Source organism: Cetorhinus maximus, chromosome 1 (assembly GCF_964194155.1).
Source record: "Cetorhinus maximus chromosome 1, sCetMax3.hap1.1, whole genome shotgun sequence".
Lineage (NCBI taxonomy): Eukaryota > Metazoa > Chordata > Chondrichthyes > Lamniformes > Cetorhinidae > Cetorhinus > Cetorhinus maximus.
In genome coordinates this window covers 207,883,062-207,909,514 of record NC_135879.1, presented here as the reverse complement: position 1 = coordinate 207,909,514, position 26,453 = coordinate 207,883,062, and the positions used below count along the sequence as shown (strand labels likewise).

At 45.2% G+C, this 26,453-nt stretch overlaps 2 protein-coding genes across 4 annotated transcripts in view; one reads left to right on the top strand and one right to left on the bottom strand.

The window, feature by feature from the left end:
• The window catches only part of mbd2 (methyl-CpG binding domain protein 2), a 133,460-nt gene extending 128,150 nt beyond the window's left edge, over positions 1-5,310 (bottom strand). Inside the window, exon 1 of the mRNA XM_078552398.1 lies at positions 5,090-5,310. Within this exon, the coding sequence (XP_078408524.1) occupies positions 5,090-5,199 (110 nt within the window). The 5' untranslated portion in view covers positions 5,200-5,310. The remainder of the gene's footprint in view (positions 1-5,089) is intronic.
• A 7,201-nt stretch (positions 5,311-12,511) lies between these two features.
• poli (polymerase (DNA directed) iota) overlaps positions 12,512-26,453 on the top strand; it is a 50,657-nt gene continuing 36,715 nt past the window's right edge. Inside the window, exons 1-2 of one of the 3 annotated variants that reach the window (XM_078552367.1) lie at positions 12,544-13,417; positions 24,280-24,411. In XM_078552367.1, the coding sequence (XP_078408493.1) occupies positions 13,159-13,417; positions 24,280-24,411 (391 nt within the window). In that variant the 5' untranslated portion in view covers positions 12,544-13,158. Of the gene's footprint in view, positions 13,418-24,279; positions 24,412-26,453 lie in introns of all 3 variants that reach the window. The other 2 variants (XM_078552374.1, XM_078552384.1) reach the window with 2 other exon arrangements.

Below are 26,453 nucleotides of genomic sequence, written 5' to 3'. Positions count from 1 at the left end.
TGACTTTGAACTGCACTCTGAAATGGCCCAGCAAACCAGTAAGTTGTATCAAACCCCAATGACAAAATGCAGCCAGCCAGACCGCCAACATGGACCTGGGCATAATATTCTAACATGACAAAGGCACATCCTATCCAATCCACCCTGCAAAGCCCTCCTCACTAACATCTGGGGGCTTGCACCAAAATTGGGAGAACTGTCTCACAAGCCTTCACACCCTTCAGCCAATGTCCCAGACATCTCCATCACCATCCTTGGATATACCCTATCACACTGGCAAGGCAGACTAACTGGAGGTGGCAGCACAGTGGTCCTGGGTACCCTCATTGTAAACTCTGGATTCCATAAAGTCTGATGGTATCAAGTTCCACACAGGCAGGTTTGACATCCTGCTGATTATCACCCTCCCACAACTGATAAATGAGTACTTTGCCATGTTGAATACCACTTGGAAGAAGTCCAAGGGCAGCAAGAACACAGAATGTACTCTGAGCGGGGGCTGCCAAGGGTGGTTCAGTAGCATCACTACTGACTGAGCTTGCCAAGTCCTGAAGGACATATCCGTTAAACTGAGCTTGTGACAGGTGGTCATTCAATGCAGAAAGCACACTCCTTCCTGCCATGATGACTTTGGAGAGGGTGTTGATCTGGAGCTTGGTCCAGCCTTCACTCAATGCCTGCGCACATGCATTTTTTAAGCTAGAGTTACTAGATAGCAGTTCAGGGCAGCAATGTAACTGATCTCCCATCCCCACAACTATTATTTGAAGAGTACCAAGTATTGCATCCCTACCACCTTTTTTAAGATTTTGTAGAACAGTACCTCTTACTGCTGTTGCTATTGACAATCTACCTTGTCTTTAACACTGATTTGACTTCTTAAGCTTCCATTGTTGGTACCAGCTGCCTATTTGAGCACTTTCAGCTGGTGGTTGCTGTCTGTCGTGGAAGATTCATGAAAACAGGTGAATTTGGCGCTAATAATTTGAACATCTACTGACAGCAAAATATGGGCTCAAAAGATTAGGATGGGGAGGAAAATTTCAGTGTATTTGCAATTAACTCAGTGGGGGAGGAATGGTAGAGAATTCATCATCTGCCCTCTGATGACAGCATCACTATGTTACTGCTGAGCAAACTGACAGTTCACATGGGAACACCACCACCTGGACGTTCCCCTCCAAGCCACTCATCACCCTGACTTCAAAATATATCACCGTTGCTTCACTGTCACTGCCTGGAACTCCATCCCCCCACCTCCACCGCCACCAAACAGCACTCCCTAAGAGTACCTACACCACATGGACTGCAGCGGTTCAAAAAGGCAGCTCACCACCATCTTCTCAAGGGCAAATAGGAAAGAGCAATAAATGCTGGCCTAGCCAGCGACACCCACACCCCATGAATAAATTAAAAAACCTTGAAATCAGCCCCCTGCCCTGGGAAAAGTCACTATCTCTCAGAAACCAGCCTCCTTTCCCCATATCCAGTCAATATTTCCCAACCCCACTCTAGAATCAGCTGGGGGTATGTCAAAATTCAAAATGTATCCATTTTGGAAAAATCTTCATTTCCTCCACTACTGTCCTCTATATCCTAATCATTAATCACCTCGATTATCTCACATCAAGCACAAAGTCTACTTGATCAGGCACCCTGTCCACCATCTGAAACATGCGCACTCTATCACCAGCATACTGTAGCTGCAGTGTGAATTATCTACAGGATGTAATGCAGCAATTCAACAAGGTTTCAACAGCACCTAGCAAACCCATGACCTTTACCACCCAAAAGCCAGCAGGCACATCGGAACACTACTATCAAATTCCCCTGCAAATCAATCATCACCTTGGCTTGAACACGTATTGTCATTCCTTCATCATTTCAGTTTCAAAACCAGGAACACCATACTTAACAGCAAAGTGAAAGTACCCTGGGCCATGTCTGCTCATCATTACCTCTCAAGGGTAACTACTGGCGGATAATTAATGCTGACCTTGATAGAAATGCCCATATCCCAAGAATCAATATTTGAAAAAAATCTTTCCCTCAGATACCTGGAATAATAGCCAAGAACCTTCAGTAATAACCTCCCTTCCCCAGTACCTACACTAATAATTCTTCTCCCACTTCACCAGTGCCTCTAGTAACTTCACTGTGTACTAACCTCAATGTCAACTCCACAATCCAATCCTACACAGAGATAAAATCACCCCCACCCAAGCACCTAGAGCAATATGGCTCCCTAGCAGGTGTAATAATATAAGGTCCCACTGTTCCTACAGCAATATCTCCAGCCCGAGTACCCATAGTAACATACCCCACAAAACCCATAGGAACATCTCTCCCCCGCCCCCCACCCACACCCCACCCCCTTTGCCGCACAAAACACATGGTAACATCCTTCCCAAGCACCTTAGTAAATTCTCCATATCGAATTACCACTATTGACGTTCCCTACCAGTACCTGCAGTAATAGTACCCACTATCTCCAGTAATACGCCTGTACCGGCAGTAATAACACCCATCCCCCCTACCTGCCGTATTACTATCCCTCCCCCATATCCGCAGTAATACCACCTCTACCTGCAGTTATGACCCCCAAGTATCTGCCGTAATACCACACCCAGTAACCGCAATACCCCAGCACGTGGAGCAATACTCCTCCCCCCACCCAGAGCCTGTTGTAACACTCCTCCCCTCAGGACCTGTGGTAATACCTGCTAGTACCTGAAGTAATACCCCTTCCCAATACCAGTTGTAATAGCCCGGTACCTGCCCAAGCGCCCCTCCCCCGCGCCCCGTACCTGCCCCAGTGCTCCTCCCCCGCGCCCCGTACCTGCCCCAGCGCTCCTCCCCCACGCCCCGTACCTGCCCCAGCGCTCCTCCCCCTACCCGATACCTGTCATAGTACACCTCCCCCGGTACTTGTCCCTAGACACCACCCCTCCCAGTACCTGTCGTAATACTCCTCCCCGAGCACCTATCGTAATACTCCTCTCCCACCCAGTACCTGTCCCAAGACCGCCCCCACCCAGTACCTGTCGTAATGCTCCTCCCCCACCCAGAACCTGTCCCAAGACCGCCCCCACCCAGTACCTGTCGTAATGCTCCTCCCCCACCCAGTACCTGTCGTAATGCTCCTCCCCCACCCAGTACCTGTCGTAATGCTCCTCCCCCACCCAGTACCTGTCGTAATGCTCCTCCCCCACCCAGTACCTGTCGTAATGCTCCTCCCCCACCCAGTACCTGTCGTAATGCTCCTCCCCCACCCAGTACCTCTCGTAATGCTCCTCCCCCACCCAGTACCTCTCGTAATGCTCCTCCCCCACCCAGTACCTGTCGTAATGCTCCTCCCCCACCCAGTACCTGTCGTAATGCTCCTCCCCCACCCAGAACCTGTCCCAAGACCGCCCCCACCCAGTACCTGTCGTAATGCTCCTCCCCCACCCAGTACCTGTCGTAATGCTCCTCCCCCACCCAGTACCTGTCGTAATGCTCCTCCCCCACCCAGTACCTGTCGTAATGCTCCTCCCCCACCCAGTACCTCTCGTAATGCTCCTCCCCCACCCAGTACCTGTCGTAATGCTCCTCCCCCACCCAGTACATGTCGTAATGCTCCTCCCCCACCCAGTACCTGTCGTAATGCTCCTCCCCCACCCAGTACCTGTCCCAAGACCGCCCCCACCCAGTACCTGTCGTAATGCTCCTCCCCCACCCAGTACCTGTCGTAATGCTCCTCCCCCACCCAGTACCTCTCGTAATGCTCCTCCCCCACCCAGTACCTCTCGTAATGCTCCTCCCCCACCCAGTACCTCTCGTAATGCTCCTCCCCCACCCAGTACCTCTCGTAATGCTCCTCCCCCACCCAGTACCTCTCGTAATGCACCTCCCCCACCCAGTACCTGTCGTAATGCACCTCCCCCACCCAGTACTTGTCGTAATGCACCTCCCCCACCCAGTACCTGTCGTAATGCACCTCCCCCACCCAGTACCTGTCGTAATGCACCTCCCCCACCCAGTACCTGTCGTAATGCTCCTCCCCCACCCAGTACCTGTCGTAATGCACCTCCCCCACCCAGTACCTCTCGTAATGCTCCTCCCCCACCCAGTACCTCTCGTAATGCTCCTCCCCCACCCAGTACCTCTCGTAATGCTCCTCCCCCACCCAGTACCTCTCGTAATGCTCCTCCCCCACCCAGTACCTCTCGTAATGCTCCTCCCCCACCCAGTACCTCTCGTAATGCTCCTCCCCCACCCAGTACCTCTCGTAATGCTCCTCCCCCACCCAGTCCTTGTCGTAATGTTCCTCCCCCACCCAGTACCTGTCGTAATGCACCTCCCCCACCCAGTACTTGTCGTAATGTTCCTCCCCCACCCAGTACCTGTCGTAATGCACCTCCCCCACCCAGTACCTGTCGTAATGCTCCTCCCCCATCCAGTACCTGTCCCAAACCACCCCCCAGTTCCTGTCCCAAGAGCACCCCCACCCAGTTCCTGTCCCAAGAGCACCCCCACCCAGTTCCTGTCCCAAGAGCACCCCCACCCAGTACCTGTCCCAAGAGCACCCCCACCCAGTACCTGTCCCAAGAGCACCCCCACCCAGTACCTGTCCCAAGAGCACCCCCACCCAGTACCTGTCCCAAGAGCACCCCCACCCAGTACCTGTCCCAAGAGCACCCCCACCCAGTACCTGTCCCAAGAGCACCCCCACCCAGTACCTGTCCCAAGAGCACCCCCACCCAGTACCTGTCCCAAGAGCACCCCCACCCAGTACCTGTCCCAAGAGCACCCCCACCCAGTACCTGTCCCAAGAGCACCCCCACCCAGTACCTGTCCCAAGAGCACCCCCACCCAGTACCTGTCCCAAGAGCACCCCCACCCAGTACCTGTCCCAAGAGCACCCCCACCCAGTACCTGTCCCAAGAGCACCCCCACCCAGTACCTGTCCCAAGAGCACCCCCACCCAGTACCTGCCGTAATACACTTCCCCTAGTAGCTGTAGTACCACCCCACAGTACCAGTCGTAATACCTCTTCCCAGTACGTGTAGTAATAGCCCCCGTGCCTGTAGCAATAGCCCCCAGTACCTGTAGTAATAAACATCGCTCTTGCCGGCACTCAGCCCCGATTTCCGGATCACCTCCTCCTTTTTCCAGCCGGGGGGCAGACAAGGACAGTCCGTGCGCTTCCTCTCCATGTCGATAGCGAGAGAATCCCAGAAGGAGCGGGACTCCCCGGGCCGGACTGAACTAGACCGAGCTGGGCTGGCCTCACACCGGTCCCTCCCTTCGTTCCCTCCCAGCTGCCGGAGCTCCGCCCTCTGCTGGCTGACTCTGCTCTGGCCCCTCCCCCTTCCCGCGTGGCCCCTCCCCCCGCGTGGCCCCACCCACGGGGGCCCCTCCCCCTCAGCGAGGTCCCGCGCCCTCTCCGAGTCTCCCGCCCCCACCGGGTCCTCCTGCCCATCCTCTCTGAATGGAGCCGGGACCCGGGACCCGGCAGTGCTCCTAGCAACTGCTGTCGATCCCTCCGCCAGCCGCGCCTAGGCGTGCAGCAACACCGGGCCGGTCCCTGTGTACGAACAATATTTCTAAAACCGCAGATTATCGGATAAACCTTTTCACGGGGGCTGCGATAAAATTTAAACGAGTATTTTTAATAACTGAATTAATATCCTTCCGCGGGACCCATTTACAAGCCATGAGTCATGTTGGCCGACCACAGTTTTCCCAGAATTAGACAATGTCCTTCTTTCCCGTTGTGCTGACCTGAGGCTTTGACACACCACTTTACACGTCTAATCCTGATGATAGACAATTGCCTCTCATTTGGTTCCAAGCCATGTCGTCCTTTTTATTTCAACAGGCTCAGTGTAGAGATGCATCAAATCCAAACCTAAAGAACACATGTCCAGTCAGTTTGCAAAATAATCTTTTTTTATTTGCTTTCACACCTTGTGATTTTGAACCATTAGTTATTAAGGTTACTGACTTCTTTATCTGTAGGAATGTTTTCAATTAATAGCCACCACCAGTTAAAAAAATGAGTCAAATCCTGAACCTTGTCCCGTTGCTCTGACTCCCCATTCTGTGCAATATTGGAATTGGGAAAATTTGCAAAAGGAGCCTGACAGCATTAGAGATTTGAACATCTTACCATCTGACCTCAATGTAATCAAACGAGAGAGTCTTGTTTTTTTCCAAAACAGCCTGAGGCAAAATGTTTTGGGCAAAGTGACCTGTTTTGTTCCAGGCCAAGTGCCAGCAAAACAAGTGCCCCCCAACCCTCCCTCTGTCGCTACTTGCATTTGTTCTAGTCACATTGAAAGCCTGATCCAAAAGAAAACATGCACAAGTAATTTTAGTTGGTGATTTGGAAATTTGCATCCAGGAAACAATTAACTCGCCACCAGTCTCAGAAAGCTTCAATTGAATCGATGGTTACCAAAATATGGGTAAGAAGTCAAAGAGATTGTCCTCCTGTGAATTTATGTGTCTAGGTTTCTGATGGCAGAGTAGTTGGGCTCAGGAGCAGATCCACCAAGAGATCCTCCCTTTTGTTCATCCTGTATGAATCATAGAATCATGGAAAGTTTATGGCACAGAAAGAGGCCACTTGGCCCATCATGTCTGTGTGCACCGAAAAACCCAGCCTAATCCCACGTTCCAGCATTTGGTCCGTAGCCCTGCAGGTTACAGCACTTGAGGTGCATATCCAGACACTTTTTTAATTAATTTAGGGTTTCTGCCTCTACTACTCTTTCAGGCAGTGAGTTGCAGACCCCTACAACCCTCTGGATGAAAACATCTCCATCTTCATCTCCCCGCTAATCTTTCTACTAATCACTTTAAATCTATGCCCCATAGTCACTGATCTCTCTGCTAAAGTAAACAGGCCCTTCCCATCCACTCTATCCAGATCCTTCACAATTTTGTACATCTCAATCAAATCTCCCCTCAGCCTCCTCTGTTCCAAGGAGAACAATCCCAGCCTATCCAATTTTTCCTCATAGCTGCGTTTTTCCAGTCCTAGCATTATCCTCAAAAATCTCCTCTGTACTCTCTGTCGTGCAATTGCATCCCTTATGCAATGAAATAACCAGAACTGCCCACAGTACTCAAGTTGTGGCCTAACTAGTGTTTTATACAGTTCCAGCATAACCTCCCTGCTCTTAGATTCTATACCTTGGCTAAAATATTCTATATGCATTCTTAACCAACTTATCGGCCTGTCCTGCTACCTTTAGGGATCTGTGGACATTCACTCATGATGACCAAAGTCTTAGGGGAAATGTGTAACCAAGGATTGAGGAGGAGCCATTTTAGGTAGTAAAGTAGAGGCTGCAACCTCTGACACCGTATTTAACAGTGGCCAGTGCTCAACCTGACCTCAGATTGAACAAGTGGTTAAGCTGTCAATAAAGTGCCTAAGGTACAGATCGGTTGCCACTGTGCTGTGCAGCACTTCCCAAATCAGGTCCCCAGTGGCTCACTTATGCCATTTGCAAAATATTTCACTCGGGAGTATCTTGGTGAAGGACCATTGTGACGAAGCGAATAGCATGCAACAGCAATAAAATTTAAGAAACCTAATATACAGGATGGAATGGCATGAAATGAATTTCTGTAAACCAGTTATGTTGGGAAGTGGTTAGGGGGAGAGTTCACAGTAACCATCAGTTGGGAAGTGGTTAGGGGGAGAGTTCACAGTAACCATCAGTTCTGTCCAAAAAAGGGTCAGATTTGATGGAACCTTTCCCTAGAAAATTCTGACTTTATTTCCCAACATCGATGGCAAGACGTATATACCAGGACATATGGCTCGCTGAATCACGGGTCACATCCATCCAGCTCTGGCGCAAGACTTTAAACTAGAAAGTGGGATGGAAGGGAAGGGTAAAACTCCAAGAAGTATGACTAATGGGAAACAAAGCAGCAGGTTAGCGTGTGGGAGGGTGGATTCAACTTCATGGAAAATTATGAAAAAACTGAAAAAAAAGGAGAGCCCAGGAGAGGCTATTAAAGTCTCCAGAACACAAAATAGGACAGTGTTTGGAAAGGGCTAGGAATCTAACTTCAAGCACATCAGATAAAGGGACGACAATGAGAAAGGGGATGGGAAATACAGGACTGAAGGTGTTGTATCTGAATGCACGCAGTATACGAAATAAGGTAAATGAGCTTGTGGCGCAGATTGAAATTGGCAGGTATGATGTGGTGGGCATCACGGAGACATGGCTGCAAGGGGATCAGGGCTGGGAGCTAAATATCCAAGGATATATGTCCTATCGAAAAGATAGGCAGGTTGGCAGAGGGGGTGGGGTTGCTTTGTTAAAGAAATTACAAACATTATAAGAAACTAAATTAAATCGATAGCAAGAAACAACGTAGGGTCAGATGATGTAGAATCTGTGTGGGTAGAGTTGAGGAACCGCAAAGGTAAAAAACCATAATGGGAGTTATGTACAGGCCTCCGAACAGTAGTCAGGATGTGGGGCACAAAATACACCAGGAGATAGAAAAGGTGTGTAAGAAAGGCAAGGTTACAGTGATCATGGGGGATTTCAATATGCAGGTAGACTGGGAAAATCAGGTTGGTAGTGGATCCCAAGAAAAGGAATTTGTGGAATGTCTACGAGATGGATTTTTGGAGCAGCTTGTGGTGGAGCCCACTAGGGAACAGGCAATTCTAGATTTAGTGATGTGTAATGAGGCAGATTTGATAAGGGAGCTTAAGGTGAAGGAACCCTTAGGAGGAAGTGACCATAATATGATAGAATTTACCCTGCAGTTTGAGAGGAAATAGCTGGAATCAGATGTAATGGTATTACAGTTGAATAAAGGCAACTACAGAGGCATGAGGGAGGAGCTGGCTAGAATTGACTGGGAGATGAGCCTAGCAGGAAAGACAGTGGAACAGCAATGGCAGGAGTTTCTGGGAGTAATTTGGGAGACACAGCAAAAATTCATCCCTAGGAAGAAGAAGCATACTAAAGGGAGGATGAGGCAACCATGGCTGACAAGGGAAGTCAGGGACAGCATAAAATCTAAAGAGAAAGCACACAGTGCGGCGAAGAGCAGTGGGGAACCAGGGGATTGGGAAGCCTATAAAGACCAACAGAGGACAACTAAAAAAGAAATAAGGAGGGAGAAGATTAAATATGAGGGTAAACTAGCCAGTAATATAAAAAAAGATTGCAAGAGTTTTTTAAAATATATAAAGGGTAAGAGAGAGGCAAAAGTGGACATTGGGCCGCTGGAAAATGATGCTGGAGAAGTAGTAGTGGGGAACAAAGAAATGGTGGAGGAACTGAATAGATACTTTGCATCAGTCTTCACAGAGGAAGATACGAGTAACATCCCCAAAGTTCAAGAGAGTCGGGGGGCAGAGGTGAGTATGGTGGCCATTACCAAGGAGAAGGTGCTAGGAAAACTGAAAGGTCTGAAGGTGGATAAATTACCTGGGCCAGATGGATTACACCCCAGAGTTCTGAAGGAGATAGCTGAAGAGATAGTGGAGTCGTTAGTGGTGATCTTTCAGGAATCACTGGAGTCAGGGAGGGTCCCAGAGGACTGGAAAATCGCTAATGTAACCCCCCTGTTTAAGAAGGGAGTGAGGCAAAAGACGGGAAATTACAGGCCGATTAGCCTGACCTTGGTCGTTGGTAAGATTTTAGAGTCCATTATTAAGGATGAGATTTCAGAATACTTGGAAGTGCATGGTAAAATCGGGCAAAGTCAGCATGGTTTCATCAAGGGGTCATGCCTGACAAATCTGTTAGAATTCTTTGAGGAGGTAACGAGTAGGTTAGACAAAGGAGAGCCAATGGATGTTATCTACTTGGACTTCCAGAAGGCCTTTGATAAGGTGCCGCACAGGAGGCTGCTCAGTAAGATAAGAGCCCATGGTGTTAGAGGCAAGGTACTAGCATGGATAGAAGATTGGCTGTCTGGCAGGAGGCAGAGAGTGGGGATAAGGGGGTCCTTCTCAGGATGGCGGCCGGTGACTAGTGGAGTTCCGCAGGGGTCAGTGTTGGGACCACAACTTTTCACTTTATACATTAATGATCTAGGTGAAGGAACTGAGGGCATCCTGGCTAAGTTTGCAGATGATACAAAGATAGATGGAGGGACAGGTAGTATTGAGGAGGTGGGAAACTGCAGAAGGATTTGGACAGGTTAGGAGAATGGGCAAAGAAGTGGCAGATGGAATACAACATGGGGAAGTGTGAGGTCATGCACTTTGGTAGGAAGAATAGAGGCATAGACTATTTTCTAAGTGGGGAGAGAATTCAGAAATCTGGAGTGCAAAGGGACTTGGGAGTCCTAGTCCAGGATTCTCTTAAGGTTAACTTGCAGGTTGAGTTGGTAGTTGGAAGGCATTTATTTCGAGAGGACTAGAATATAAAAGCAGGGATGTGCTGCTGAGGCTTTATTATCAGACCACATTTAGAATATTGTGAGCAATTTTGGGCCCCGTATCTCAGGAAGGATGTTCTGGCCCTGGAGAGGGTCCAGAAGAGGTTCACGAGAACGATCCCAGGAATGAAAGGCTTAACATATGAGGAACATTTGAGGACTCTGGGTCTATACTCAATGGAGTTTAGAAGGATGAGGGGGGATCTGATTGAAACTTACAGAATACTGAAAGGCCTGGATAGAGTGGACGTGGGGAAGATGTTTCAATTAGTAGGAGAGACTAGGAACCGAGGGCACTGCCTCAGAGTAAAGGGAAGACCTTTTAGAACAGAGATGTGGAGAAGCTTCTTTAGCCAGAGAGTGGTGAATCTATGGAATTCATTGCCACAGAAGGCTGTGGAAGCCAGGTCATTAAATGTATTTAAGACCAAGATGGATAGGTTCTTGATTAGTAAGGGGATCAAAGGTTACGGGGAGAAGGCGGGAGAATGGGGTTGAGAAACTTATCAGCCATGATTGAATGGCAGAGCAGACTCGATGGGCCGAATGGCCTAATTTCTGCTCCTATGTCTTATGGTCTTATGGTCACCCAACTCATCCCTGAATCTGGTGACTCTCCTGGAACGACTTTCTCTCTGATCTTGGGACACAGTGTCAGGGCTGATTGCCCCTGAAGGTTTACACTTTGATGCAGACAATTGACATTGTACATCCTACTGGACAAAGTTTTACAGTGTGATTTCCAAAATTTTATATTAAAAGTAGGAAAACTTTTTACTGAGGGCTTTAGTAGAGAGACATTCACTCTTTAATAGCTACAAATTGGCAGCTCTTATACATATATTTTGGATGGGTACCCTTTAATCGGTATTGCTTGCACTTCCTGTTTTTTTTAATATATGTTCATGGGATGTGGTTGTCGCTGGCAAGGCTCACGTTTGTTTCCCATCCTTAATTGCCCTTGAGGACATGGTGGTGAGCCATCTTCTTGAACCGCTGCAGTTCTAACAGTGTGGTGTGGCGTAGGTACACCCACAGTGCATGTTTGGATATTAAGTGAGGACAGGATCTGCCTCAGCTGCGTCATCTTCCCCACATTCAAGCAGTCTGTCAGCACACATCTAGGCTCACACACGGGCAAAATATCAGAGGGTGGGCATTGCCTATAGAAACACACTCCGTCATACGCCAGAGCTTTCTAAAGAAGAGGAAAGAAAACTTGAAAAACAGAATGATATGAGAAAGTGATTGGCAACACCCAGTGTCATGGAATGTCAAGAAATGACATTTCCAGACTTGCTGTCAAGTCCTAATCTGAAGCACATCAAGCAGAGAGCTGTCAAGTGGAGTCTGCAGCACTTCCCAGTAAAGGAATGAAATGGCTTAGGGGCCGTAAACCTGATCTGGCACCTCCTGCAGTTTCGTACAAAAATCATTTGCAACAGCGAGCAGACCAGGTAAAGAAATAAAACGAAATCAAAACTTAATTAAAACACTACCATTAATTAAAGTTAACAAAAACCATGTTTTTAAGAAGACACAAGACTATTTTTTTTTAAAAAAGACAGAAAAGGTGTTTTATATCTGCAACAGACAGCACATTCCAAACATGCACTTCGCTGAAAGCAAGGCCGAATAGCAACCAAGAGTAGGAGCTTTTGGCAAAAGATAATTCGCCTGAAATGTTAACTGTTTCTCACTGCATAGACGCCACCTGACCTACTGAATGTTTCTAGCATTTTCTGCTTGGCCTGACTAAAGTCAACTCGAGGATTGACAGAGATTTGATAAGTCTACAAATTCCTTGTGTGTACTCCCAGCGCACGGTGGATTCAAAATAACAATATAACCCACACTTCTGTAGTACCATGAATTACAATGAAGTTTTAAAGCATGAACTGCAGGAAACAATTGCTGTTGTGGAAACAATTTTTCTTTAGTGGCTATTGCTGCTGCACTTTACCACATCGCGTCTGTTCCGAGAACTGGATTATTTCCAAGAAACACCTCAATGTACACCTCTTTCAATCAAGGATACTAATAAGTAAACTGAAAAAGAAGTGCCACAGTAGAAAAGGGTCTTCATCTTTCCATTAATTGGCATTTTCTAACTTATCACCATGAGGGCCATATTCACTTGGTGTCATCCGGAGCTGTAAGGCATATTTAATGCAACGAAAGGTAGTACATAGTCCCGAAGCAGAACACACTGGCAGTTACTGCTGGTATAAAATGAACTAAAATTCCAATTTAAAATTAAAACAGTTTTCATTATAGGGATTGCAAGCATGGGTGTGTGCTTCAAGAGATAGAGATTTATTTTTATCGAGTGTTATCATGTCTCCGAAGCAACCCAAAATGTTTAGCATACAAATGTAAACCCCTCTCTGTTATTCCCTGACTGCACAGTAATCACTCCTTGGTCTTGTTCAGATGTGAGTCATATCCACGGGGAGGGGGAACAGCTTCAGATGTGTCATGAGATTTTTAAAAAATCATTAAACGGTGTCCATCAACTGCAAATCTGCCCACCCTCGTTCATTTTAAAATGTGACTGCAGTTTTGCTGCACGTCACTCAGGCACTGTTTAAATTCCTCCCTGGTGATGAATCTGATTCCCAAAATTTCACTGAGTTTGAAATAATGCAATTTTTTTTTTCCGATAAAGACCGCGCATCCGCCTTTGCTGCCTGTAACCAAACCATCATCATAGTTTACAGTAATGTGCGTCAAAGGTTAATATGATTCGGGCATATTTTGGTTGTCCACCCCGTGCGGTTTGCTGGTTCATTTGTTGTGGAGTCTCTTTCTGCGATGTCTCGGGCTCTTCTCTCATGATGGAGTTTAATGAATTTCAGGCTGAGGCTGCAGCAGAGCCTTGGTACAGCTTACAGGAGGATGAGGAGGAGGAGGAGGATGAAAGGGAATGGTGTTGCACAGTTGACTGTATTAACAGCAGCCCTCTAACTTCTGCTGCTGCAGCAAGTGGTGAATTGGCAGGTACCAGTGAAACTGAAAGTCAGCATTTATCTGTCAAACTGGAGGCTCGTGGTAGCTTTTAATAAGTCAGTGACAATAGTGCATTGCATTTGCGTTATCACCTTTAACCAAGTGTAAAAACCAAACAAGGGCTACTTGCAGGATGGGGTTCATAGCTTGAGTTAGGATGTTTGTGTTGCTGCTGCTGGTGATAAGGCGGTTGATAACTTTATAGCTAGCGGCCCTGTATCATAACACACGGAAATATAGGTAGAAAATGAACGGGCATCAAGCTTTCATTCACAAAAAGAAACGTTTGATTTAGATTTTTAGAAATTTCTGGTTACCCCCACTCAGTAGGCTGGTGATAACTTTAATCCCATGTACTTGATCAATTTGCACAAACCAAGCTGCAAATAAACAGGACTTGTCAAGTTTGAGCATGATACCAGGAAGGAAATGGTTGATTTATTCACAACTTGTGCATCTTGCATCTGTGTCAGGACATTTCAGAAATTGCTTCTAGCAAGCTTATAAGGTGTATGGATTCACGTCCACTTTATAATTCCAACCACAATGATGGACCATATATGCTAAGAGCCTGAGGTGCTTGATGCTGCCACCAGCCTTCTACTTTCCTGACCAGTGGCACTCCTGCCCTTGAGGAACTTCAGAGGACTATCCCCTTGGTTCCTCCAGCAACTGCACTGCCTCATTAATATTACAGTGCTACTGCCAATGTTCAGGCTTGTGTCAGGTGGGCCCTAGCAAGGCAGCAGCACCTGAGTAGTTAGAACTGCTAACCCAAATTTTCTGGAATTTCTTTGAAAGTTTTTTGCTGCATTCACCAACATCTCACTGCAAAGTTAACAGACGAGTAACCCAGTATTTTTTTTTAAAAATGCCATTTGATACCCTAGCCCAGGCCTGTATTATGTGTTTGTTTACCTCAGGTACTTATAAAATGTACGTTTTTTGCATGACTAAATCCCACTTTTGCCAACATAGCCATCATCTCATTGGTGTGGCATCTCTTTACCCATTGCTGGGAGCTGCAGTGTAGATAGAATATAAAGGTTGGGAACCCAATATTATATTTTTCAGACAGACCCAAACATATAACATAGCAATGATAAGGTCACAAGTCTATTGTGATATTAGGTCTGCCACTTGAATATGTGGTTGACTCTTAACTGCTCTCTGAAATGACCTAGCAAGCCACTCAGTTCAAGGGTAATTAGGGTTGGGCAACAAATGCTGACCTTGCCAGCAACACTTAAATTCTATGAATGAATAAATATAAATAAAAGTCTTGTCTGGTTGCAAGTGACTTTCCTTAGAACTGCATAATATAAGTGACAAAAATAATAAGACAAAACACTCACTGCATTGAACCAGATTATTTTTAATCGATCAACTCTACTGCTGTTCACTATTTCTCTTACGCCTTTGTACATTACAAAGGTGGCTACATTTCAAAAAACAACGTCAGTCAGTGTAAAGCATTTGAGATGCCCAGTCCATGAAGCAAGACTTTCTTTTTTGTGTTTTTCAATCCTGTGTGATCCTTCCTGATACGTCTTGTCAGGCTATTTGACCAGATATGTTGCAGCACAAGTCTGATCCCTTCCATATGGATATCTGCATGAGCATCTTTTTGCAGCGGGGGTCACTGGATAACCATCAAGGATGGGAGCCCTGCTTTTTATGCTACCCATATTGAGGGTAATGAGGTAAACTATAATGCCTATATTAAACAACTAGGTTACCCAGCACCTTCGCGGGCTCGGTAATATGCCATTTAGCAACTGAGCCAGCAACTGTGCCTTTTCTCCCTTAAAGTTGTTTGACTTACCTGAAGAACAACTGGCTTTTTTAAGAAGTATTGAACTTGCAGACAAAGTCAACTTTTGACATTTTATTGTTGCAAAGGCAAAATGAGGGTCCAAGACCTACACTGCAGGACACCATTAAGGTTAAAAAGAGATGACAAGGTACTTGAGGAAATTGTGGCCATTATGGTTGTGAGCTCTGTCACAATTCAAATTTCTAAGCAGTTTCTATAATTTTAACATTCATCTATTCAATATGAGCAGTTAGTTTAACTTTGTGATTCTGTGAGCTTAATCCCTCTAGGCTGAGATGCGATCCTTATTTGGTAAATGTGGCTGCAAATTGCATTATGAGAGTACTTGGTTTCACAGATAATTCAGTAATCCATTACAGCCATGATGTTAGCTGATATGTTCATGCTTTTTAATTGCAAAGTGATAACCTTATCAGAAGCATTTCCTGATAACTATCTATGTAGTTGGTAGTTTGTTGATTCCAGCAGATTGTCAGTTTGTCTGGCTAGAGATAACCTTATAGGAGACCAATCCCCATTTCCTTGAATCTCTTGTGAGGTATAAAACATTTTGATTTCTTTTTTCTGAATTCATCTTTACACCAAAGAATGGTGACCGAGGTCTTTAGACAGGCTTTTGAAGTGGTAAACCCCTGATACTTTCAAATCCACTGATAGCTTGGTAGAAGTACGATGAGCAATTTGAACCTACCCGCTCAGAAGATGGGAAATTAAAATTGTTTTAGCCGCCGTCATCCTGCCTCTTCGATTTTAACCTGCCCTTCTGAGCAGATGACAAGAAAAGCCAACTAAAACCAGAGGAGTATTTAAATATATTTTTTTATTCATCCCTGGGATGTGAGAGTTGCTGGCCGGATCAGCATTTTTGCCCATCCATAATTGCCCTTGAGAAGGTGGTGGTTGAACCGCTGCAGTTCCTGTGTTGTAGGTACCCCCAGAGTGCTGTTAGGGCGGGAGTTCCAGGATTTTGACCCAGTGACAGCGAAGGAACGCGAAATATTTCCAAGTCAGGATGGTGTGTGGCTTGGAGGGGAACCTGCAGGTGGTGGTGTTCCCATGTGTCTGCTGCCCTTGTCCTCCCAGATGGTAGATGCAGTTTGGGAGGTGATGTCGAAGGAGCCTTGGCGAACTGTTGTAGTGCATGGTGCAGATGGTACACAGTACTGCCACTTTACGTCAGTGGTGGAGGGAGTGAATGTTAAGTTGGTGGACGGAGTGTTGATCAAACAGGTTTCTTTATCCTGGATGGTGTTGAGCTTCTTGAGTATTGCTGGAGCCACACTCAACTAGACAAGTGGAGAGTATTCCATCACACTCTTGACTTGTGCCTTGTAGATGGTGGGCAAGGTTTAGGAGGTCAGGAGGTGAGTTACCTGTCACAGAATTTCCAGCCTCTGACATGCTCTTGTAGCCGCAGTATTTATATGGATAGTCCAGTTCAGTTTCTGGTCAATGGCAAAGGATGTTGTCAGTGGAGGGGGATTCAGCAATGGGAATGCCATTGAATGGATGATGGTTAGATTCTCTCTTGTTAGAGATAGTCACTGCCTGGCACTTGTGTGGTGCGAATGTCACTTGCAACTGATCAATCCAAGTCTGAATGTTGTCCAGGTCTTTTGCTTATGAATATGGACTGCTTCAATAGATCAGGGTCCCATGACATCATCAAGCACCACTTGTACTGCATTTCGGACAGACAGCTGATCGACTGCATCGAGGGAGGCATGGGAATAAATTGCATCTGTGTCTCATGCTGATGAGGCCTGGGCTGGTTTGACCCCACAAAAAAAATTAAGAGCATTTTTAGGCTCTTCTTCAGCTGAATCACCAGCTGAACTTGGGCAGGGTCTGCATGCTATACACTGCTCAACCCCCAGTCCTATCCTAAACTGTCGATCGGGATCTTCTGTATGTCGTAGGACCCTGATTTATATGTTGAAACAGGCCTACCAGCTGAGCAGTTGTGCGTTTCAGCCATCCAGTCACGGTGATGGTCAGAAAGCCACCGTATATAGGATGGTTATTTAATTATAAGCAGCTACTGCCACCCATACACCCTGTGGCCAATGTTAAAATAGATCCCTGTTTCTTTGCGTGTGATACGAAAATTTTTCAGGAGATAGACTGTAAATGCTTCAGTGAGACAAGGTCAGAAACAAATCATTCTACTTTTTTTTTTAAGTGCATAAAGAATAACGGCTATAATCAAATCTCACTTTAAACCAACTGACTTCAGTTCGGTTCTTGTGAACAAGAAAAAAATTTGCTTTCTTTGGACAGTCTTTTTTTCAGCTATTTAAGCCAAGGACAATATTCTTCTTAAAAGTGACTCCCCTGGATCTTAATGGTCTCCTTCTCACCAATTGATTGATTACACGGAAAAATCTTCTTTCCCTTTTATTGCTTTTGAGCGTATGACGTTGGAGGCTTTAACTTCCTTGCCAGTTAGCCTGTCCACAAAACTGTCCCTGTCCCACAAGAAAACATTCTTGGGAGACACCCCATCCTGAACTCAAAAGAATCACCTTACTAATTATAATCTGTGTGAATATGAAACAAGGTAATAAATTACCTATAATAAAAACAGAAAATGCTGGAAAATCTCAGTAGATCTGGCAGCATCTGTGGAGAGTGAAACAGAGGCTCTGAAGAAGAGTCATACAGACTTGAAATGTTAATTCTGTTTCTCTCTCCACAGATGCTGCTGTTGAGTTTTTCCAGCATTTTCTGTTTTTATTTCAGATTGCTAGCATCCACAATATTTTGCTTTTATTTTTGTAATAAATTACCTATTGGAGTTTAAATTCTGGAGGGTTTTTTTTTATATGCAAATTGCCGAATGCCAACTTGAGGTAATAGGACACCTTTTTTTCCTTAGCCAATATGACAGGTGGGAAGTGTACACATGCTTCCTGATGCTATTTTGATGCCTTAAGAAGTCACATAGCGCCTGAAAAATGGATTCCATGTGGTCCAATTTAATCCCACGTTGTCTGCAGTTTATGCAGAACACATCTTCAATGCCTGGCTCATTAACATATAAATTCCTCTCCAACCTGGCAGCTGTAGCATATGACTGACAGCAGAATAATGACCCTGTATGAGCCCACTTTAAGTTAAAAATGCACCCCTTAAAAATAATTTACTGCCAAAACATTTCTGTGGAAAAAGGATTAACAAAAAATGAAATATGACCCTTGCAATTAGTCAGAATCATTCCGTTGTGAGAACCAGATTCTGCTTGACTGCTTTCTTGACCTGTTCTGTACTTGGTGGCTGTAGAGGGCTGTGTAATTCTTTTTATGGGTAGAATCTAAACTTGAGAAAGTTCTTATTCTCGAAATTAGCGAAATTTCTTTCAATGTTGGAATGCAACACTGGAAGCTTATAAGAGTTGTCCATGGAAACAAAACCCTTTCTGATTAGAAGTACATGTCACTTTGCTCATGGTTGATTGGCAATGTGGTTTTATTGATAACATGACAATATACTTTGTCCTGTGTGAACTGGAATGGAAAGATTTGCAGGGCTATGGAGAAAGAGCAGGGGAGTAGGAGTAATTAGACATCTGCTTCAAAGAGCCAGCACAGGCATGATGGGCCAAATGGCCCAACTATGGCCTCAGGATTACAGTCCTTACAGCTGTTCCCATTTTCCATTTTCTCTCCATCTCCTATGTTTTTCCCTTTTTTTTTTGCTTAATGTGACCCTTCTAAATGAGGAGCACTAAATCGAAGACATGTGGTTGTTGTTTTGACCTACTGCAGCTGTTCATCACCCCACTAACTAGTTCCTCATCCACATTCACATTTCTGACATTAATTTCAGCAAGTTTTAACATTTTCTCTTGGTGATTTGACAGTTGAATTCAAGAAGTGAGCAATGTAAAAATAGTTTTCGTAGAATTGCCTCAGTTGTTGCTGAAAGCCCACAGAGATTTGAATCAGCTTTGGAAATTTGATTCACCACTGAATACAACACTTGTAGTTGCAAAAGTAAAACCCTCAAAAATCTTTTTATTTCTCAGAATTGCCGATTTGTTTACCCCTGGAGTCAATGTCATCTCAATTATGGAAACGGTGCTTTCAAACCAGTCCAGACAGATTGTGATTCATTATAGAGTATGTCTGTTCTTTCTGAAAGAGATTTCTTTCTCTCTACACCCATCTTTTTTTCTCTTTTGAATGCATACACTCCCCGTACTACATTACAGTTCCATGAGTGTCAGCTGCCCTGCAGAATCTCACTCAAGGCAGTGAGTATCAGTAGATTTATTTAACTGTGATGGGGTGGAAGACCCTGGTCATGTGCTCATCCAATGTTCACACGCATAGGCCTAAATCTTGACTTTGTGCAATAGTGTAGAACAGGTCATAGCAAGTCAGCAGCCTGTTATACCTTCCTGCTCATTTTTATTACCACTGACTTCAATCCATTGTCGCACTGCCACAAAAAGTCAAGATCTAGCCCATCATTTGTAATATGGGTCGCTAGACCGCTACAACCCTGGCCCCTTTTTCTCTCAAGCTTAGACAAAGATTGCTGAGGCCAATTGTAGGGCCCACTGCCACCATGGCTGAGATCAGCTAACTCAGCACAGATCACAAATTGAATCTGGGACCTTCCTGGTCGCCGAGCAATGCATTCACCAAGTGAGTCCTCAGAGATTAAACACTGCATGTGAAATAATAGCTCAATATCTATAGTACTCAACATTATAGTCCTCAGTGTAAAACTTCTAACAATAGTAAGCACAAACTAACACAATTTCAGGAGGGTTACTGAAGGTACCATTAATTTTGAATTAAGTAAAGGAGGGGTGAGGGTAACTAAATTAGTGCAGTGGTACATTTGGGCTGTGCAGGATATGGTACCTCTGCCTGATAATTGGTTTGATATAATTCATTTGGGTGGAGGTCTTGTGTTGCAGTGAGTAGCTTCTTGCCTCTGAGCCAGAGGCCCTGGGTTTGAATCCCACTCCAGGACTTAATGGCCACAGAAGGTGTGTTCATAATGTGGCCAGACAGGTTAATTATCAACCTGTAAATATTTCCATTTTGCCTTTGGCAAATGGTAAGAGCGGGAGAGTCTCCTGGTCAGCCATGCTTGATGTGGAGTGGCACGCTTCCAACTCTACCCTCCAGTGACAGGCTAGCGATCTGTTCCAGAAAAAAATGGCCATAGAAACAGAAATAAGCATGTGTTTTGCCTGACTTGTACACGAGGCACAGAAGAGAAGGAAGGAAGGAAGTGTTTCTGGATAAATTAAGTGGGAATTCTGAATTGTCATGCTACAATATGTTTAGTACCCTGACCTGAACTATGGTTGGGCACAAAGTAGAGAATTGTTCCATCCTTCACCTCAGGAAGCACATTCGCCCAGGAACATTCATCTCTAAACCTATGTGGTACTATTGCAATAAAAGCGTCAAACGGGTTGATGTGTTTCATGCAAGGACTGGTTTATATGGTGCCTTTGATGTAGTAAAACGTCCCTTCACTGGACTGTTATCAAACAAGATTTGACACCTAGCCACATAATGTGATATTTAGACAGTGAACATCTTAGAGGAGGAGAGAGAGATAGAGAGACAGAGAGACTTAGGGAGGAAATTCCCAAGGTTAGGACCCAGGCAGCTGAAGGCGCAACTGCCAATGGTGGAGAGAATAAAATTGGGGATGCACAAGAAACTGGAATTGAATGAGCATAGATATCTTGGAGGGTTGTAGGGCTGGAGGAGGTTACGGAGAAAAGGGTGAACAAGTGGAAGAATTTGAAAATATAGATAAAATTTTTAACATTATGGCTTTGCTGGACTGGGTGTCATTGTAGGCCAGCAAACACAGGGGTGATGGGTGAATGGGATTTGGCGTGAATTAGGATATGGGCAGTAGATTTTTGGATGGGTTCAAGTTTATGGAGTGTGGAAGATGAGAGGCTGACCACAAGTGTATTAGAATTGTCTAGTCTCATGAAGGTATGGGTGAGGGTTTCAGCAGCGAAGTAGCTGAGGCATTTGCAGAGAAAGGCAATGTTACAGAGATGGAAATAGGCAATCTTGGCGATGGAATGGATATGTGTAAGGAAATACATCTCAGGGTCAAATAGGACAACAAGTTTGTGAACAGTCTGGTCCAAAGAGTTGACAGAGAGAGGGATGGCGTGGTTGGCTAGGGAATGGAGTTTATAACTGGGCCCAAAGACAATGGCATTGATCTTCTCAATATATGTTGGAGGAAATTTCTGAAGGTTAGGACTGGGCGTCAGACAAGCATTGTGGAATGAGAGAGATGGCAGTTAGGTCGAACTGAGTGTCATCAGCATACATGTGGAACCTGACATGTTTCAAATGATGTCAAGGGGCAGCATGCAGATAAAAAATAGGAGATGGTCAAGGAAAACTGTTTCCTGGCTGTAGTCAGCCAGATTGAGAGGTGGCTGATTATCAAGCTGGAGAAGGAAGAGCACCCATTGCAGGTGGGTCTCAACGTAAGGGTGGTCACGCCCAGCTGGATGACAGAGGTGTTGGAGGAGGATGTTGTGGTCAACCGTGCCAAAAGCTGGAAACAGGTTTCAAAGGATGAGGAGAGTTTATCATAGTCATAATCACATAGGATGTTGTTTGTGACTTTGTTAAGTGTTGCTTCAATGCTATCACAGAGATGTAAACCTGATTGGAGAGATTCAGATTTGGGAGACAGTAACAAAAACGTGCACTTATATAATGTCTTTAACATAGTAAAATGAATCCCAGTCCCTGTTCTTTTCCCTTAGTCCTACAATTTTCCTCTTGTATTGAAAATAAAATATATTTTGAAGCTTTTCATTTTGCACTCATCAGCACACCTTGCAAGAATACCAATCTAAGGGGAAAACAATAATTTATTCTGTATGAGAAGATGGTGCTGATTGGTTGGCAAGTTGACTCTGATTGGTAGAGGCGGTGCCAAGGAAAATGCACCCGTGATTGTGACTGACAGTTAACTGCCAAGCATTGTTTGAAATTTAAACCAGCCTGACCCTGATTGGGCAAGGCATTGCCCTGAGGAATGAGTCAGTGAATGGCTGTCACTTATTTTGTTTAGCTAAAACAGGCGCAATGTGTGCACATGTTATTTCCGTCCACAAAGAACAGAGCCCTGTGTATTAATATATGTAGTACATGCAAATGCATCTTATTTTGGTATTCTTGCTAAGCGTCCTGATGAGTGCCAGATGAAAAGTTTCGACATGTTTCTTTTTTCAGCAATACTCAAGTTCTGAACTGCCAAATTATAATTTTCCTTTTCAAGAATATATTAGATTTCTGTTTTGCAGTTGCAATTGATTCTGCTTCCAAGACCTTCCTTTACAGGCAGTGCATTCCAGGTTGTAACAACATGTTCTTAGTTACTCTGGAGGCAATAGTCCTACTGTATTTATATTACAGCACAGTTGCCAAAGCAGGGGCTGCTATTGAGGCAGTGTTACAATGAAAGAGGATATTAAGCTGAAAATGTTAATTTGAATGCCACGATTACACTAGCAATTTTAATCCCTTCTTTTCATTTTATTTTAAAGGAGTACTGTTTCTACTTTTATTTATGATAGTTGATGAGTGTTGATGCCTTAGCAACTTACTTTTGCCTCGAATTCCTTGTCTTGGAAACATTGCTAAAGTTGTTGACTGAAGTCAATGAGTGTGTGTTACCAGCAATGTGACGCTAGCGCACGATATTTTGTCAAGTGGTTGGAATTATAGTGTAAGTGAGGTTCTGCATATTTGCTTTGTAAAGAATAAGGGTGACTCCTCAATCCAACACTTCCAAAGGAAGCTGTGCTTGCCAAAAGCATAGATTGGACAATTGTTTGAACAGTAGTGTCTGTTGCAGCCTTGTCACCGAGCCATGATACAGTTTGGCAATCTGACTCACACCCAAGTGTTGCAACCTTGACCCTGATATTTACAGGGATGCTGAGAATGGGGGAGGGAGCGGAGCTGGGACTTGTACGGTTGGAAAATCTGGGAGGCCAGGTTCTCCGGATGTCTTGCTGAATTTAACGGCGGCGCCTTGTTTTAATTTTTTGACGCTGTGTTCTGGTTGCCCCCAGCCAGATTTGGAGCCTAGTTAGTTATCATGCTGGAATGCAAGAATTGCAAGGCTGTGGGAAAGAGCAGGAGAGTGGGACTAATGGTGTAGCTTTCATATTTTAGCTCATAGCTTCTCAGTTACTGCCCTGTCTGCTTCATTTCCACCATCATCATCACCACCCGCACCCCTCCCCCCTCAAAAAAGCCACCTTTGACTGCAGCCTGTGAGTAGAGAGACCGAGGGAGTGGGGAGTAATTGGGGCATTATGGAGGGCTGGGGGAGATATTGGTGGGGCTGGAAAGGAGCTCAGAGGGAGGAGTGATGATTACATAGGGAGCAGCCCTAGAAGACATCGAGGCTGTGATTTTAAATAGGGGCTGAAGAAGATGGAAATTGGGGCTGTGGATAGTGAGTAGAATGGGAAGTCTGATCACAGAATCCGATCTTAGGGAAGCAGGGTGGGCCGGGAAAGTACTCCAGCTCCTCCTGGCCCACAAACAGAAGGCACTTATTGAGTGAATCAGCCCTTCAGACCTCCCTTAGCTGCTAGTTGGAAATTGGGCTGCAGGTGTTAAAAGTAAAACTCTGGTTAATCAGGCTGTCACCTCATTAAAATATGTTAATCATTGACTTGCCTCTGAAGACCAGGTTAGTCACCCAACCAACCCCTGCAGCACTCACCAACCACCTCTCCCCCCCTCCAACAGCCTCCTTTAGAGGAGACATGCTGCGGTTGGATTTCTAAATTTTAAAATTTTATCCCCTGCCCTTCTCCCACCTTCCTTGGGTGAGGGAGGGGGGATGTGTTAAAATTAAAAGGTGTTCAATCTACACTGTGAACACAGGTTTCTCGCTGGGAGTTCAGGAATGTGGAATCACTCTTTACATTCCAATACAGCCAGATTAGGAGATCTGTAATGGATGTTGTGTTTTTTCACTCTAGGTGATAGTCAAAAATATGCCATCCAAGACATTGATGTCCCAGGATTCAGGGTGATTGTGCACATTGATATGGATTGCTTCTATGCTCAGGTGGAAATGATCCGACGTCCTGAATTTAAAGGAATGCCTTTAGGTAATTAAATGTAATGATATTCATATAATATGTTTTCTTTGTGATATATTGAATTGTAACAATCTTGTCTGATGTCTCAGTTGGTAGTGCGTTGCTGCTGTGGAACTGAGCATACAAACTAAGAAGGTCCCAGGTTCAGTCCTGATCTCTCTTCCTCCAAACAGATGTGGAAATGTCCAAATACACTCCTCTTTTCCAATGGGTTGTTAACTCAACTCACTGTGCCATTTCCTACTTAAGGGTGAATTTATCTCTTGGTGGAAAACTGGAAGGATGTCAGTGATGAGCTGGTGTTGGGTCCCTTTTAATGCCTGGGCCTTATTAACATTCTGCTGGCCTGCTGCCCACTCGAAACAGGCATCCAAACAATGCCAAGTTAGCAGTCACCTAGGTCAGGATGGGATGAATGAGTCATTGTTGGGGAGGGTTTGGAGTGGGTGGGGCCATGGAGGCTGGGCTGGCGGTAGTCTAAACTTTCATTTTGGGGCCCAGAGTAGCAGGAGTACTCCTCCTGGCCCACAACAATAAGTCTTAAGTTTTCCTGTCAGAAGTTTCACTGGGTGTCCACCAGGATTTACTGAGTGGAGCATCTAATCGCATTGCATATTTGTGAGGCTTCCACCTGAATTAGGCAGGTGCCTCAACAATCCAAGAAAACAGGGACTTTAAAAGGCTGTGGTGCTAAGAAGAAACTTAATAAAGAGTTTTAAAATGTTGAAGGGCTCTGATAAAGCGAATGAGGAAAGATATTTTTTTCTCATGTTGGAGAATCAGTAAATAGGGGTCGCCAATTGAAAATTGTCACAAAGTGAGTGTGGGTAGGATAAAGTTGTTTTTGCAGAGGATTGTTAGAACAGGGAATATTTTGTCACAGCAGAACCTATTGCATTTCCTAAAAGGTGGGGGAAAACATTGGATTTGACACAGAGAAAGATGTGATTCGATGGTCAGTGCAGTTAGTCTTGGATTGCTCCAGCAAAGAACAAGCATCAATACAATGGGCGTAAATATCTGCAGTTCTGTGTGCAGCCAGGTGATCTCCAGTGACACCTGCTTCATTTCACTCAGGAAGACTTCCAGCACAGCACCTGTGAATTTTAGGCATGTCTAGATGAGAGCCCTATACTATGCAGATATAATGCTGTTCTAAACCTCTTCCCTTGCAGTCAATTATGCAGCCTTTTAATTTCTTCTTAACTATGCAAATCTTTCCTCAGGCTGCCCTTTCATAGAAGCATAGAAAATAGGAGCAATAGGACCATTTGGCCCTTCAAGCCTGCTCCGCCATTCGTTATGATCATGGCTGATCATCCAACTCAATAGCCTGTTCCCGCATTCTCCCCATATCCTTTGATCCCTTTCGCCCCAAGAGCTATATCTAACTCCTTCTTGAAAACACACAATGTTTTGACCTCAACTACTTTCTGCGGTTGCAAATTCCACAGGCTCACCGCTCTCTGGGTGAAGAAATTTCTCCTCATCTCAGCCCTAAATGGTCTACCCCGTATCCTCAGACTGTGACCTCTGGTTCTGGACTCCTCCACCATCGGGATCATCTTTCCTGCATCTACCCTGCCTAGTCCCGTTAGAATTTTATAGGTTTCTATGAGACCCCCCTCATTCTTCTGAACTCCAGCGAATATAATCCTAACCGACTCAATCTCTCCTCATATGTCAGTCCCGCCATCCCAGGAATCAGTCTGGTAAACCTTTGCTGCACTCCCTCGAAAGCAAGAACATCCTTCTTCAAAGAAGGAGACCAAAACTGCATACAATATTCCAGGAGTGGTCTCACCAAGGCCCTGTATAACTGCAGCAAGACATCCCTGTTCCTGTACTCGAATCCTCTCGCAATGAAGGCCAACATACAATTTACCTTCTTTACGGCCTGCTGCACCTGCATGCTTACCTTCAGCGACTGGTGTATGAGGACACCCAGGTCTCATTGTACATTCCCCTCTCAATTTATAGCCATTCAGTTTTTGCTACCAAAGTGGATCACCTCACATTTATTCACATTATACTGCATCTGCCATGCATTT